This window comes from Eupeodes corollae, chromosome 1 (assembly GCF_945859685.1).
Source record: "Eupeodes corollae chromosome 1, idEupCoro1.1, whole genome shotgun sequence".
NCBI classification, from domain to species: domain Eukaryota; kingdom Metazoa; phylum Arthropoda; class Insecta; order Diptera; family Syrphidae; genus Eupeodes; species Eupeodes corollae.
The window spans coordinates 8025207-8042872 of NC_079147.1; the positions used below are offsets into that span (position 1 = coordinate 8025207).

The following is a 17666-nucleotide window of genomic DNA, read 5'->3' on the forward strand; positions in this document are numbered from 1 at the left end:
AAGAAAGAAGGAGACAATCTATTGCCTTCGTTAAATGAAAGAGACAACTGGAGACCCGACAAAAATTACTCATAATCAGGAATTTTTCAACTTTTTGTTCCTCGTTATTTTTCATTTCAACTTTTATTTCACAAAAATTCCTCAGAATACACATCAATATTATTTGATTCGATTCGACCTCTTTGCTGAAATGATTAATAAAATTTGCAAACACTGTTATTACGAGTTTTCAATCAATGGAACTGCATGGTTGAAGGCGTAGGTATTTAAAAACTTAAATCAGCCAATAGTTTGGCCAAATTAAACATCAGAGTGTAAATTAATTTGTATTAGCTTTTATACCTAAGGGGGTACTATTACCTAGCTTTCTACGACTTGAATGATATAGTAATTTTTGTATATTTACTTAAAAAACAAAACTTATAATATTTAAATGCAATACCTAAGTGGGTAGTTATTCTATATGAACAACTAAAATTTGTATTTTGTGTATTGTTTATAGAACCACATGTTTAGGCAGGTACCTACATACTTACGTAGGTTTGGTAGTACCTACTTTGAGTAGCTACTTTGAACTCTTGCGTTGTCAATGATAGATAGATACATACATAATAATATTATAGGTTAGGTTGCCCCAATTCAAACTTTCATTATTTTTTGAAATTAATACAAATTTTTAATATATTTTTCTCATAAAACAACGTGACTCCTCCTAAGCTAATATCTTTTTTTTTTTTTTAACTTAAATGTTGTGAGACATAATGCATATTATGTAGTTTTAGGTACCTACCTACTCTAAGGTATTTAGAAGGGTATCCATATATATTTAATATGAGAAATAATGACAAGACAATATTAAAGCTTAACCTTAATTAATTCTAGAAGGCAAAGGTTTATATGTCATGTAATTTATTTATAACATGCGTAGGTATATTTTAAATTAGACCACGAACTAAATTATTATTACTCCTTTATCAAAGTGCGCAGTAACGAGTTTGTTATTTTTAATTTTCTAACTGATCAATGTTCTATAAGTTTTATTGAACTTAAATTTTTTATATCAATATGCATATATATACTTACATATAGGTATGTATGTATTTAGGCAGCTACTGACTATTACTATAGTAGGTACGTGTTGTTTGATTTAAATTGGTTTGCTAAGTGGTGTCTAAATAATATTTCAATTTAGAAAAGAGGAAGTTTTAATTTCACACAGACATTTTACCTATTTTTTGTAGTACCCGTAGCATGATGGTTAGTACATTGGACTGTCATGCGAAAGGTCTTGAGTTCGATCCCTGTATGTGCCATCTAAACTTAGTTTGACGAGTACTGCCTCTTGCGAGGAATTGACAATGGTTGAGAGTTGTAAGTCACTAGGTCCTGGTCCTCTACGAATTGTTGCGCCACCAAATTTATATTTTACCTTTTTTACATCCATATAGTCTCACTACCTACAGTTGTCAACAAAATAATAGCAGCGCTAGTTTTTTCTCATTTCTTTTTATTATATCTTTTTTGCTATTGCTTTTTTCTCTCTCAACTTATGGTTTTTCTGAAACTCTTATTCTAAGCTTTCATTATCACCACCAATCATATCAATATGCATTATATCAATAAAATAACGGCACTTTGTTTAAAAAATTGCAAATTTTGGACACACAAAATAATAGCAGCGTTAATGCAAAAATAGTTAAAATCAATAAAGTAAAGTATATTTCAACTAAAATCGCCAACAAACAGTAAGTATCTTCTGCAAATATCATTGTTTGTTATTTTGCATGTTTTTTTTTTGTTAAATTTATTAAACAGTGGGACGAGAACAATATTGCAGTCAAGAGCTAGGCCAAATGTGGAGCGGCGGACAATCCTACAGGGAAATCCAAACAAATTTTAACGTTTCTGCAAACATGATCCATAATTCCATATATTTTGTGGAAAAAGTGGAAACCAGAGGTCAAAAACGCAAATTGGAGGACGGGGACCATAGGCCAATAGTCAAAATGTTAAAGAAAGACCCCTTTAAATCAGCTGTGGATATAAACAAAGAGCTCGAGCTCAATGTGAGCGATGAGACAGTGCTTTGCACTATTCGCACAGCTTATTTGAAGGCATGCCACCCAAGAAAAAAGCTACTCCTCTCCAAACGTCATCTGGTTCAACGCCTTGCTTTTGCAAAAAAGTATGGTGGTTGGACACGAGAGAAGTGGCGGAACGTCTTGTTTTCAGACGAAAGCAAAATCATTCTTTTTGGTGGCACTGGGTCTAGAAATTTTGTTTGGCGTCCACCGAACACAGAGTTTCAACCAAAATACACCATGAAAACAGTCAAGCTTGGAGGCGGCAAAATAATGGTTTGGGACTGTTTTTCGTACAATGGTGTTGGGCCCATAAAAAAAATTGATGGCATTATGGATCAACATGCGTATGTCCAAATTTTGGAGGAAGTGATGCTGCCTTACGCTGCAGAACACATGCCTTTTAGATGGGTCTTCCAGCAAGACAATGACCCAAAGCACACAAGCCGTAGTGCGAAAGAGTGGTTCTCGCGTAAGGATATACAGCTTTTAGATTGGCCAGCGCAATCTCCAGACCTGAATTCCATTGAGCATTTGTGGGGGGATGTTAAACGTGGCGTTGGCAAGCACAACCCCAAAATTAGGCATAATTGTGGACGACTGTACAAAGTGTGTGGAGGGGAATACCCATAGAGCAGTGCAATAAACTGGTGGATTCAATACCAAAAAGATGTGATGATGTTTTGAAAGTGAAGGGTTTTTGTACAAAATATTAATGTGTTAAATAAATTATATAAATTATAAAAATTGATGAAATTATTGAATAAATGTTAATTTTTTGAATATTTTTAAAACTACTGCTGTGTGTCCAAAATTTGCAATTTTTTAAACAAAGTGCCGTTATTTTATTGATATAATGCATATTGATATGATTGATGGTGATAATGAAAGCTTAGAATAAGAGTTTCAGAAAAACCATAAGTTGAGAGAGAAAAAAGCAATAGCAAAAAAGATATAATAAAAAGAAATGAGAAAAAACTAGCGCTGCTATTATTTTGTTGACAGCTGTATTGTCCTAGGTATTAGAACTTTTAAATTAACTTGTAGTTACAGTGAGTGTCATTAATATTCGGTTTTTATCATGCAATTTCTTTTTTCATATTTTCCACTTATAAACATTATTATAAACCTTAGTATTTGTTTATTATATTTATAAATGAATACCTATATTCTTTACAAGTGATCAAAAATTATCCGCCATTTACCATCCTCCGCTAAGATTATTAGATGTAAACGCTTAAAGGCTGAATGTAAACGCTCCATTAATATTCGGTTTTTTCTTCCTCTGCTTGTTTTGACATTTCTTAAGACTAGCAGTTTGTTTTTTTTTTTTTGTAATGTAAAATTAAACCAAACTAGTCTGTAGGTTTTCTGCGTACATTTGTAAAGTAATTAGAAGTCAAACATTATAGAATTATTCAATAAATAAAACATGGGTCGTAAAGGACAAAATTCGAGTCTTGAAACAAGAAATCTTGTGATTATTCAACACGAAAAAGGTGAAACTTACAAGAAAATTGCAGAGTTATTAAATATGAAGCCAAACACTGTCAGGGATATAGTCCGGAGATACAAAAATGAAGGAAGAATCGAGCCAAAGAAGCAGTTGGGCCAACCAAAAAAACTTACGGCGAAAGAAGAACGGCTTATAGTACGAAGTTTAGTGCCCCAAAAATAGTTGAAGATATCAGAAATGAATGCAAAAAGCCAATATCTGCATCAACCATTCGTCGTACCATCAAAGCATATGGCTACAATGGTCGTGTTGCTCGAAAGCGGCCCTTCATTAATATGCGCAACAGGAAAATTCGAGTCAACTTCGCGAAGGAGCATAAAAACAAGAATGCAAGTTGGTGGGACGACGTTATTTTCTCTTTGGTTCAGACGGAAGGGTTATGGTTTGGCGGAAACCTAACGAAGAGCTAAAGGGCAAAAATTTAAAACCAACTGTTAAACATGGCGGCGGGCACGTCATGGTTTGGGGTTGCATATCTGCAAAAGGCATGGGGAATCTTGTTTTCATCGACGGCATTATGAATAAAGAACACTATTTGAGAATTTTAAAAGAAAGTTTGAGACAAAGTGCTAAGAGAATGGGTGTTTTGCGCAGTTTCAAGTTTTACCAGGACAACGATCCGAAACATAAGGCTCATGTTGTTAGAGAGTGGCTGCTCTTTAACTGTCCAAAAGTTATCGAAACGCCTGCGCAATCCCCAGACTTAAACACCATTGAAAATTTGTGGGATGAATTGGATCGAAGAGTTCGTAAAACCCCGTTACTTCAATAAGTGGACTTAAAATTCGACTCCAAGAAAAATGGAACAAGATTAGTGTTGAATATCTTTCCAAAATTATAAAAAACCTGCCTCAAAGACTTCAAGGAGTCATATCCAATCAAGGTTATCCGACAAAATATTAAATCATTTCTTAAAAAATGAATTTCTTAACGATGCATCGGTGTTTTTAGAAAAAACCGAATATTAATGAACTATGTTTTTTTAAAGTTTTGTTCCTTTTATATTTTTTTCTTTGTTTAGCTTTAAGTTTGGTAACCAAAAATTATACCATTTAATAAGAAATAATAAATTCTTTTTTCACAAGCAAGAAATAGTCGACACCAAGTCGAAGTAAAAAAAAATTAACAAAAACCGAATATTAATGGCAGTCTCTGTACGTAAAAAATTTTTTTTTTTTGAGTTAAAATATTTGTTTAGTGCGATTTCAAAGCACAACCATAAACCCCAACCAAAAATAAATACAAAATTTGGCATATGTTTAATAAAGAACAAATAAATTTAACAGCACAAATTATCCAGGCCCCTGGAATTTGTTGTTGCCATTTTTGAGTATATACCTTGACAAACTGACCCACTTTCAATATACAGTTGTGTTTATAAAAATAGCAGTGCTGGTCACATTTTATTTCATTGTCAATTATTTAAATAACAGAAATTCCTACAAAAAATGAACATGTTAGGTACTTGCATCTAACGGTCTTTCGTTTTCATATTAGAGACTTTTAGCTTAAAGTTATACCCTAATTTTCTCGGTGAACACCCATTATTTCAAACTCTCTGGATAAAGTGTGTTCACAAAAATATCAGTGGTCTTGATTTTATAAGTAAAAAGTGTTAAAAACTTTATTTTTTTATTTTTCGATAAGTAAATATTTCACTATTTAAAGTTTTGAGTATTTGTAACATACTAGCATATAAAAAATTATTAAATATTAGTTAAAAAATGAACAATGGGACGGTCAAGACTTTGTACCGAAGAAATTCGAAAACTGCGTTTGGAGGGAAAAATGTACCAAAATATTCAAGACATCCTAGGATGCTCATCAAAAATGGTCAGTAAAGCCTTAAAATGGCAAAATAAACCGAAAATGCGAGGCCCAAAAGGTATGACTACTGAAAGAACTGACAGAAAAATTGTTCAGTTAGCAAAACAGAACCCTTTCATAGGCTCCAGGAAAATAAGAAATGTCTGTTAGCGCTTTCACAATACGAAGACGTCTTTTAAGACCGAAACTACCGGCCCAAAGTCCACGCAAGGTACCATTCTTGACGAAAAGGCATGTGGCAAACAGAATGGAGTTTGTTAAAGCGCATAGAGATTGGGCAAAAGAGAAATGGGAGAATGTTCTACGGAGCGATGAAAGCAAAGTCGTCTATTTTGGGCCAAGGGTCGTCCAGAATATGTGAGGAGATTCTAAAATGCAGCATACGATCCATGGTACACTATAAAAGCAGTGAAGCATGGTGGAGGAAAAATGATGATATGGGCTTGCTTTTCATATTACGGGGTCGGGCCTATTTATCCCATGGGGCGGTATACAAGATACAACCGAGTATGTGAAAATTATCGAGGAGGTTATGTTACCCTATGCTGAAAAGGAAATGCCGTTGGTTTGGGTATACCAACAAGACCCAAAGCATACGTCAAAAAATTCAAAATCATGGTTTGCGCAGAAGAAGTTATTGGTGATGGAGTGGCCCGTTCAATCCTGACCTTAACCCCATTGCAAAATGGTTGGGGATTTTAAGAACGCAGTTCATAAAGCAAAACCCAAGAATTCGAAAGAATTGTGGGAAGCAGTGCTTGATTCGTCAAACGCAATACCAGTCGAGAGGTGTCAGGTTTTTGTGGACGCGAGGCCACGTGGATGCGAAGCATCATAAAAAACAATGGTTATGCAACAAAGTACTAATTGTAAGCTAACATTATTTGTATACTTTCATATAACTTATTACATTTGTTCTTACTTCTTAAGTAATAGATCTAGTGCTATGTCATGCACTGGTATTTTTATGAACAGCCATATATTTAACAAACAGTTTTTACTGTGCCAAAGTTAACGGTAAAAAATCGATAATACTGATTTTCTGTTATTATGAATAAAATATTTTAGTTTTTTATTAGAAGTTTAATTAAGTAAAGTATATCGTTGATATTGATAGCCTTTTTGTTTTATTTGAAAAGCACTGCTTTTTTTATGAACGCAACTGTACATTGTCATATTTAAACAAAGAATACATAAATAATCAACCCTGGCTTGAAACATTTTTGTTTGGATACCTTTCGTTTTCTACGTATGAAACGTACTATTTATTTATTTTCTACATTTTTGTAATACTTATGTTTGTACATAAAATATTATTTATTTTATACCTACAAAGCAATCATATTAAAAAAACAAAATATTTGTTTGGATATCAAACTTAACCATTGTTTGTTTTGTTAGTCTGACACTCGACAAATCATGGAAAAGCGTGCATATGTCAGCATTGAGTCTTTTAATTTCTCTGCAGCTAATAGGTTTATGTACATCAAAACGTGATTAAAGGTAGTATTGTAAGATTGTTGAAAGAATGTCTTATTTTTACGAGAACTCACAAACTTTTTAACAAAGATAATGTTCCTACGTATATGTCTACTTTGAAAACCTACATAAGTAATATACCTAGGTACTTTACTTTCTTTGAAATTTTAAAAATAATGATTTTTTAAGTAAAGTGACTGAAACAGAATTCTTACTTAATTATCTGTTTTTTTTTGCGGGCATTGCAACTCTGCAAGATGATTATTTTTTCGGTTTTTCTGCTTTGTTAAAAGGCGTTTTCGATTGCTTAGATTAAAGTTTACCCACAATTCTTATTTGAATAATTTAAAAATTTTAAAAATATAGGTAAATTCTGAAAGTCAGGAGTATTTATTTAAAATTATACATATTCTTACATGTTTCTTTGCTTCTGAGCATCTCATTCCGCCTCCCTAATCATTGTAGCGTCTTCCAAGCGGAAATTTTAGCGATCAAAGAGTTACCTATATCAACTTCTGATTTAGTTATATATGTGGGTGAAGTCCAACCATATCAATTGCGAAATGTAAATAATTTGCGACTTCCTAATTATAGAAACACAATAACACAAAACAGTGTAATATACAAAGGCTTTCAAATTTTTAATTCCTTGCCAGAACATGTTAAAATGGAAACAAATTTTAATATATATAAGCGCAATGTAAATGAATTTGTCAAAACTAATTTTTAAGATATATAATAATTGTATTATAAAGTAGCTTAATTTATTTACTATAAATGCTAAATAAATCAAATCAATCAATCAATCAATCAATCCGCATCTTCTCTGACAGTCAGGCTGCTATCAAATTCCTTGACGGTGTCTTAACCAAATCTCAAACGGCCCTCGATTGTCGATCGTCTCTTATGGAGATGGCGCAGCAATTTAACATTCACCTCTGTTGAGTGCCGGGTCACAGAGACATCACAGGAAATTGTAGAACCGATGAACTCGCATAAAATGGAACCGTCATACCTATTTCGCCTAAAAGGGAGAAGATAGCTACATGTAAACTTCTGCTAAAAGAAACAACAGCTTTTGCTATAGCAAACTCTAGGTGGCACAATTGCGCAGCCACACAACTCATATGGCCTTCACTGTAAAGTGCTCTAATGGCTTGTTATCTCAAAGCAGACTTCATATTAGCTATCTAATAGGTGTCCTTGCGGAACACTGTCTTATAGGCAGACTCCAAATACGACTTGGTGTAGCCTCAAATTACTTCTGCAGGAGCTGTATGCCCGATAAAGGATAAGAAACTATCACCACCTTCTCTGCACTTGTACTGCTTTTTCACTAAGACGCAAACTTCATCTGGGAGACTACTCTTTTGATAATCCCACTGAATTAGCTAAAAAGGATATTAAATATCTTCTTCGCTTTATAAAAAGCTCAATATGGTTCGACTAGTAGGAAGTAATTCTGTGGATTCATGTGGTATCCCAATGGGGCTTTTCTTTTGGTTTAAGTGTGTGGATTCTGAACCCGCAGCCACTCTGGAAATATCTTAACTACAATTTGGAAATTTGTTTTTAAAGAGTCAAAGCCTTCCTAATACTTACAATTTACTCGATACCACAACAGAGCAATTTTTAAAACCTTAGTTTATTGTGATCGAATTCGACAAAACCATTTCCAAAAGATCCATGTACAATGTTATTTTTATGATGCCTCTTTGATCTTTCAATAATTATGAAAAAAATGGTTTGCTTATAAGTTATTAAATCGATTTGTATGCTTCCAAATGTTATTCTTTTGATTGTTCAAATTCAAAATGCATCAGTATTCCTCGTAATGATTTTTGCTGCGTGACTTGAATGTAAATACAGTCAAACTTCCCTATAGCGAATTTGCACGGGACCAGAAAACTATTTCGTTATACAGAAATGTTTTGCTTTTACTTTTATTTAAAGAAGTCGGTGATTTTAGTTTGTATAACATTCTTCCATTTTTATTTTTCAACTAAATCGTCTAATAAAGTGAGAGATTCTGTTGGGTTTATCCGCTTGGCTCTTGAAAATTTTGAATTTCTTTATAAGAAAAGACAACCAAATGCAATTTAGAACAATTGCTTCTTTATTTGTTAATTCAGTTTAAAGAAGATTAAAATTTCTGAAATATATTGTTATACTTTTAAACTAAGTAGAATATGATTTAATAATAAAATTACTTTATGGTTTAGAAACCAAAGGATTAACCAAATTTAAGATTAATAATGAAACAAAGTATACCTATAATCAGTTTGCATATACAGCGCACATACATAGATTTTAATGATTTAGGCGGTCAAAATTATTTTTGGAGTTATTTTAGTTCTAAGTCCAATTAAAATAAAGAATAAGTATATATTTATAAAAACATTCATACATATATTTGTCAGGTCATAAAGAACAGTAATATATAACAGAGCTATATTCGCTAAAAAATAAAAATGAATGGAAACAGAATTAACAAGTTTTCTTTAAATATAAAATTTCATTAAAAATCGGCATCTTCAGGTTCGGATGCCTCTACTGACTCTGTGTTTGGGCCAGCAGGTAATCAAAATTTTAACCGTTTCAGGTAAAAATACGTTTCGAGACGGTTTTCTTATTTGTCTCAAGCAACTAATAAATGGATCTGAACTCAACAAAAGCCTATAATATACATCTAAGTTACTTTCTTCCCTAGAAAACTTTCTGGCAAAGTTCAGCCGGTACGATCGGAAATGCTTGTTTCGGGCTTCTGCAGTTTCTTCCGATAGTTGTCTTATTGGAAGCAGTGAACTTTTTATGATTTGGCTTCCATGTACCAATATCTTGTGTATAGTAGGCGTCATTGGGTGCCAACCATACTGTTCTACATACAATTTTGCTGTGTCGAATGCATACTTATCATATTTTTCAGCGTCAATTTTATAGCTTCTAGAAATAGTTTCTAAAATAACCTTAAATCTATAAATCAGTTCAAAGTTAATACCTATGATGTCTGAAGCCAATTCGGGGTTTTAAAAAAAAATCCAGCTTGTGTGGTGTTGCCAAAGTTGGCCTTTGGCTGCAGCGGTAGTTCAAGAACTCGGAAATAAGATGAATTTCACAATTATATATGTAAGATTAAGTTATAAGTAATTCAGCACATTTAGAAAAAAGGGTACAAAAGTTCGAAACAAAATGTAGTAGAATAAGTTACAGGGTGTTGACAGTGGCGGTAACAGATTCAAATAAATAAGTCTCCAGAAAGTTTCGAAACACGTCAATAGCAATATCTGTTTTTTTTTAGTCAATCGTTCTTCAACTTTATTAATTACCATCAACTTTTTCTCAAGGGAAATGCTACTTCGGGACATTTTCAATTATATTCACTGAAGCCTCAACATAGAGTGCTTGCAATTAAAATCTACTACTGAAGCTTCCTCCGATAGCTGTCCAATTGGAAGCAGTGAACTTTTTATGATTTGTACCAATATCTTGTGCATAGTAGGCGTCATTCGGTGCCAACATACAATTTTGCTGTGTCGAATGCATACTTATCATATTTTTCAGCGTCAATATTATGGCTACTACAAAAAGTTTCTAAAATAACCTTGAACAAGTTAATACCTGTGATGTCTAAAGCCAATTCGGGGTTTTCAAAAAACCTCCGGCTTGTGTTGCCATCATTATTGTTGCCAAAGTTGGCCTTTGGCTGCAGCGGTAGTTCAAGAAATCGGAAATAAGATGAAGATGACAATTATACATATATGTAAGATTAAGTTATAAGTAATTCAGCACATTTAGAAAAAAGGTACAAAGTTTAAAACAAAATGTAGTAGAATAAGTTACAGGGTGTTGACAGTGGCGGTAATAGATTCAAATAAATTAGTCTCCAGAAAGGTTCGAAACTCGTCGATAGCAATAACGGCTTTTTTAGTCACTGGTTCTTCAAATTTATTAATTATCAACAACTTTTTCTCAAGAGAAATGCTACTTCGGGACATTATCAATTTTATTCACTGAAGCAGAATGCCTGCAATTAAAATCTTGGGGAAATCCCCTTATAAGTTTTTTTTCTCTGCATGTTTTTCTGTTTTTAACAGAAAATTATTTGAAAAAATTCGTTATGTGGAAACAAAGACGTATGAGATTTGGATTTCCAGCAACAAAATTTGTTCGTTCTAAAGAAAAATTCACTTTATGGAAATTCGTTATAAGGAGATCAAAACACAACAAAAAAGTAACCAAAAATATGTGTACTCAAAATCAATTCGAATAGAAATAGAGAGATCTTCGTTACATAGGTAGAATTTCGTTACAGGGAAGTTTGACTGTACTTAATTCTTATGGTGAGTTTCCTTAGAAATACGGACATTAGATTGAATGCAATCATCAAATGTCTTGAAAGTCTTAAATGTAGGTACTATAATTCTTCAAAAATAAATTTGGTGGCGCAGCAGTCCGTTGAGAACCAATCTTCCAAAATACATATTCTTATGTACCTATTCGAAAATGAAAGGACTTCAAGTAAACAATCATTTATGTACCTATGAATTTTTGTGTTTTATAAAAAGTAAAATATCTTCAATTGATTGTTTTTTAAGCTTTCAAACTTTATTAGATAATATCTGGCTATAAGACTATCGTATGACGTACCTTTTTACCTAGATACATAGATTTACTGGTTATGTCGCGTCGTCGTTGAGCTGTGACTTGTGAATAAAGAAACAGAAAAACATTTGCTCTTTACATTTAAAGAAGGTGCCAGTTCGTGAGTTTAAATGCTGGTGTCGGAGATTTCTTTTTTTCTGTTTATATTTCTGTTTTTATTAATCTAACATTCCACTGCGCAAAGACAATGAACTCAAAAATTAAATAAAAAACAAAAACAAAAAATCTTTAATTGGAAATGTGAAATCGTCGATTTCGCTGAGATGAGAGAAAAACAAGGGCACGATTGCAATATTGACATGGTTGCATATTCAAGTATCTACTTACCTACTGTACAATGTACATACCTACGTATGCATAGCGAAGTATATCTATCCGATGATTGTTGATAAGTTTCTTTGTCATCATCGCCATCAAAATGGTTTTCCTAAAACTCAAGGTGCAAACGAAGCTAAACAACGGTTTTGTAAAATAAGAAAAATGTCTCGATTGTTTTTTTTTCTGTTTATTATTTTTGTTTTATTTTTCTGGATTTTTTTTTTGTTTCATTTATAGATTCTTCTGGCATGCTTGTGTCTAAGGCCAGATCTCTTGGTAAGTTCGCGTTTCGATGCATATTAGCTACCAATACTTAAGCTTAAAACAATTCAAACAAAAATAAACCATAAAGATAATACTAAAAACATTGAAAAAACAAAAATCAACAGAAAGCGTTTTTAATTAACAACAATAAAAACTGATCAGAGGATTATGTAACATATATATTTTAATTATGTTTGTGTGTGAAAATAATTTATGTATATGTATACGAACTACATACTCGTAAACTACAAATCCTCTTACTATTTCTCTAATCGAAGTAATTTAACAAAAAATACCCAACAACGCAATTGATATGTGTAGCAGGCTATGCCAGTCAGCAGATATGTATCAATTGCAGCATGTTCTGGCCTTAGACACTAGACTGATTGTATAGTTTTATAAACTTAAGTGTGTTCCATATGTGATGAGGCTTTGAGATTAAACAATACTAGAAAGTTCACCATTGGTTAACCCCTACCACTGCCGAACAAGAAATACAAATTTCCTTCTTTTTTTTTTCTTTCTTAATTTAATTACTAATAAATAAATTCAATTTTGATTAATGCTTAAATGTTTAACTCTGTGCAGCTAGAGTTAACTTTTTATTTGTTTTTTTTTTCTTTCTTTAAATTGTGTGACGTTAAAATTTAATTTTAAATTTTTCTTAATTTTTGTTTTATTTTTTAGGACGATATTCCAGAATCAGATCCAGAAAGTTGTGGCAATGATGGTGATGGGAATGACGATGAAGACGATGGTGACGATGAGGAAGAAGACGAGGACGACGAATTGCAAGATCCCAATGAAGTCGGTGGCAATTTCCTCTTAGATACGGCAACAGATCCTAGGGGAAATCTTACAGCACTTTTTGAAGCAGCAGGTATGACTTTCAAAATATATTTCTTCTAATAACAGGTTCAATTACAACAGAAATCAAGTGTTTTAGATTTCGATTAATTTAAGGGGTCACGACTTTGTGACGGCCTGTATTTTAAGGATTTTTTTTTACGACCAGTAAATAGATACAACTTTATTAAGGCCCCCATTATGAAAAGCGAATCGAACGTTCGACTAAAAGCTAATGTTTTAGCGAACTTCGGTAATATCGGTATTATTTTTAGCGAGCTTCCGCATTCGCTTCAAAATCAGTGCTGCCAAAAATAATTGCATTGAAATAACGTATGTTAAATGTTAAATAATGTCAATTGCTATAATTATTGTGAAATTTGTTTTCTCATATTGTGATTTGCGTTCTTCAATAAATTGTCATTTGTTTGTTAAAAATTAATTATAATATTAAGCAAGGTCGATTTGTTTTTTGAAGAAAATGATTGTGAAAGTACGAGCGAAGAAAATATTACGATGGGTAGAATTAGGAGAAACATTCGAGATAGATCCAATTCGTTAGAACTCCCGGATCCTTGCTCCAAAGGAGACAAAGAAATCTGGCTGTATGGTCCTAGCCCAGTGGTTGGAACATTTTTTTTGTTCGATGAAATTGTTTGCATAAGTTTTAGCTTTTTGTAAATAAAACAATTTGAGAATGTACCAACGCCAATCTTTTCCCTCACGTGACGGAGGACCAAGAGAATTTAATTCTACTGCAAATTGCTCCCAATAATCTTTCTGGGTTCTTTTGGATGACCCAAAAGCTCCTATGCCTCTAGCCTATATCGGGATTCCTTTCCATCAGTTCCACAAGCTTTGCAAACTGATTTGTATTTGTTCTTGAAATAAACATTATTATTTTCGGTTTTTATAATAATTCACACTCTACCTTTTGCTTTTATCACACTTTTTTAAATATTTTGATTCAATAGGATTTGACAATTTGAGCGGTTAAATTAGCGAACTCTCGCTTTTTGTAATTCGTTGAGAACTTAATTCGCTAAAGTTTTGACAGCGAACTTAATTTGTGCGAATTGCTATTCCTAATACGAAATTAGCGAATTCGCAAAGTTTTAAGTTCGATTCGCTATTCATAATGGGGGCCTAAGTTTATTATCATTTATTAACATCGTTCGACAGTATAAATATAAAATTTGAATTAAAAATATTGTAAAGAACACGAGTTACACCGGTGTGAACAAGTCCTCCTCGAAAAAATGGGCTCGCACTTCCTCCACGATTCCGACTGATTGGCTTATCTAAAACAAAAAAAGTAAACGGAGTTTTAATCTGTGACTGTGAGCCTAAAATCATGCAATGAACTATTATCAAATGAATATATTAAAAATTGAACTTTTGGGAGACATTTGAATTTCGCGAATTTTGTGTTTTTTTTTTGTTCTATACAAAAATCGACATTTTTGGAATTGTAGCTTGTCGATTGTTCATTCCATGCGTTAACATGTGCTGAATCCAACCCAACAAATTTCAAGTCATTGGGTCAAGCCGTTTTTTGAGATACGATGGAGGAAAGTTTGAAAAACTCGTTTAAAGTTTCGAGTCCTCTTAACTATAAAAATATCAAATTACCTTTCAATCGGCGATGCCTGGTCCATAGAGTATTCCTTCCTCTTCTTCTTGAAACTCTTTCAAAGCAGATTGTTCAGCTCTTGAATCAATTCTGGATTGTTTAACAGCATCACTTACGTGCCGCTCAGAACGTGAGATTCGCTTCACATCACGTTTCTCAATATAAGTATGGGCTTCGCGGTCTATACGGCATCCCATAACCGACATTACTTTCAAATTACCTTCAAAACCTTCATTAAAGACTTCTTGAATAACTTTATCACTAAGTTTACCTGGTCCTTTTCCACCGATTTCTTTATTTGTTTTATCTTTTTTAACAGCCCTAAGTCGTATCTGTAAAAACAACTTCGAATTTTGAAAAATCCCTTTACTACCGTATTCTAGACATATTAAGCTAGCAATCTATGACAAAAAAATCAACTTTTTGAACCCATCACATAGGATGACCCCCTTAAAGCTTCCCTGAATCATGCAATATAAATCAATAGAAGCTTTCATTAGTATAGTTTTAAAAGACGATAATCTTTTCGGATCGGATCGAATTATATTTGTTTCTGGTTGTCAAAATCTTTACCTGTTTTAATCTTGAATTAAAGAAACATTGTCGATTATATTATAATCCAATAGGCAGGTTCAGGAGACATAAGGGACTAGAGAGTAATGCAAAGTTCCGAGAAACTGCTTGGCCAGCTGCCAAACAAATTGCCTTTTAATTAAGGCAACTTTTCTTCAGCTTCTCTGTACATGCCCTGCTCTAGCTCTAAAACGAAAGAATTACCTAGGAGAATTCTTCTTTAACGATCTAAACGATCTAAATCATATCAGCATAATCAGCCTCTCACGTTTCGTAAGGGATTTAAACTGCTTATATTGAACTTAGGAGGAACCCTCAAGATTCATGTGGTATCACAATGAGCCATTAAACTGGCCTAAGTGTGTCCGATTCCATCATGGACACCCACTTTAACCTAACCTAACCTAAGGCAATTTGAAGCTTGTCTGAGAAGTGTTTTGTAGGCAACAATATTTTTGATAGTTTTTGTAGGATGAACTCAAGGTAGAATTTAGTAAGGTAAAGGTCCAAGTTTGAAATGTAGCTGTTTTGGTCAAAATGTACGTTCAACCAATACAGTCGATTGCAAAAGAAGTCCCCTATGTTGTCCAAACCTCTTCAATGAATGAGTTGCATTTGAGACTATTGTTGAAACGTGAACATTGATATTTGATTCCCACCCTGGCGTATTTCTTTGATTCTGAAATTAATTTGAAAAAAGGTACAGTATGCCCAATCTGGATGTGTCCTGTCTCTACACAGACTAATTCTGCCATTTTCAGCCATCAGCTGATTAAACAAGATAAACATAAACAACAATTTTGAGCAGATATTTCAGTTAATTGCTAAAATTGATAACTAAATTGACGATTAACGTTAAAGAATTGTTTTATAAGGGTACTACTACTTATATTTGTGGCCTAATAATGAAAAAAACAAAGAATTACGATTAAAATTGGTTTTATTGTTTTTTAAAATATTCTTCATGAAGAGCAATACACTGCATGGGTTCATAGCACTTTTTCCACTCCCATTAAGGTGCCTCCAAAACATAGTTTTTGAATGCATCTACGGCTTTTTCAGGAGTCGAAAAACGGTATCCGCGCAATTTGTTTAATGTGCGGGAATAAAAAGAAGTCATTGGGTGCCAAATCAGGACTATACGGCGGATGACCTATTAATTCGATGTTTTGGCTGGTCAAAAATTCCTTTGTTTGAAGCGATGTGTGAGAGCTTGCATTGTCACGATGAAGAATGATTCGCCTCTTATTCTGCTTTTTTCAAATTCCTGCGATGACTTCTGGCAAACAAATTGTCGTATACCATTCAGAATTGACCGACTACTGTCGCCACGTGACCAGTAATGCTGAAGAAACAAGCAACCATTTGCTTTGATGTGCTTATTCCGCGAAAAACTTTTGTTGGATTTGGTTCATGTTGGAAGACCCATACAGTCGATAGCTGTTTTGTTTCGGGCTCATACTCATTGACCGTATTTTTCACCATTTCCTTGCACCAATCGACATGAGCCTTCTTTTGAGCGTTCATCAGATTATGCGTAATCCAACGCGGAAAAATCTTTTTCACGGCCAAATGTTCATTTAATATCTTATTGATGCTAGTCATACTAAAACCCAAAGATGACTCTATCTCACGATATGTAACATGTCGATCTTGCTTTATCAGTTCATCGATATTTTGTGGCACAACAACCGATTTTGGACGATGGAATTCGTCCTGGAGCGAACGACGACCATGATTGAATTCGTTATAACGTTTCTTTTTTTAAATGCTATAGGATAGTGCTTTATCGCTGTAGAAAAGAATTAAGTTCATCGATGCATTCTTGTCTTGATAACCCACGTCGAAAGTTACGAAAAATAGTCGCAAGAAAATGTTCACGAGTGAACACAAATCGCACTTAAATGAAACATGTTTTGTAGAAGGTAAGAAGGTTATATCGGTATTATTTTTAGCGAGCTTCCGCATTCGCTTCAAAATCAGTGCTGTCAAAAATAATTGCATTGAAATAACGTATGTTAAATGTTAAAAAATGTCAATTGCTATAATTATTGTGAAATTTGTGATTTGCGTTCTTCAATAAATTGTCATTTGTTTGTTAAAAATTAATTATAATGTTAAGCAAGGTCGATTTGTTTTTTGAAGAAACTGATTTTGAAATTACGAGCGAAGAAAATATTACAATGGGTAGAATTAGGAGAAACATTCGAAATAGATCCAATTCCTTACAACTCCCAGATCCTTGCTCCAAAGGAGACAAAGAAATCTGGCTGTATGGTCCTAGCCCAGTGGTTTTAACATTTTTTTTTGTTCGATGAAATTTTTTGCTTAAGTTTTAGCTTGTAGTCCACCCAAACCTAGGTACAAAAAAAATGTTCCTTAAATGTAAATAAAACAATTTAAGAATGCACCAATGCCAATCTTTTCACTCACGTGACGGAGGACCAAGAGAATTTAATTCTACTAC

General features: G+C 33.3%; 1 protein-coding gene across 10 annotated transcripts in view; it reads left to right on the forward strand.

Annotated features, from left to right (window-relative positions):
* Window positions 1-17666, forward strand: part of LOC129939616 (ankyrin repeat and KH domain-containing protein mask) — a 55766-nt gene that overhangs the window by 11590 nt on the left and 26510 nt on the right. For 9 of the 10 annotated variants that reach the window (XM_056047690.1, XM_056047695.1, XM_056047697.1 and 6 more), the window contains exon 3: window positions 12835-13027. In XM_056047690.1, coding sequence (XP_055903665.1) covers window positions 12835-13027 — 193 coding nt within the window. Of the gene's footprint in view, window positions 1-12125; window positions 12160-12834; window positions 13028-17666 lie in introns of those variants that run through there. The other variant, XM_056047699.1, reaches the window with a different exon arrangement.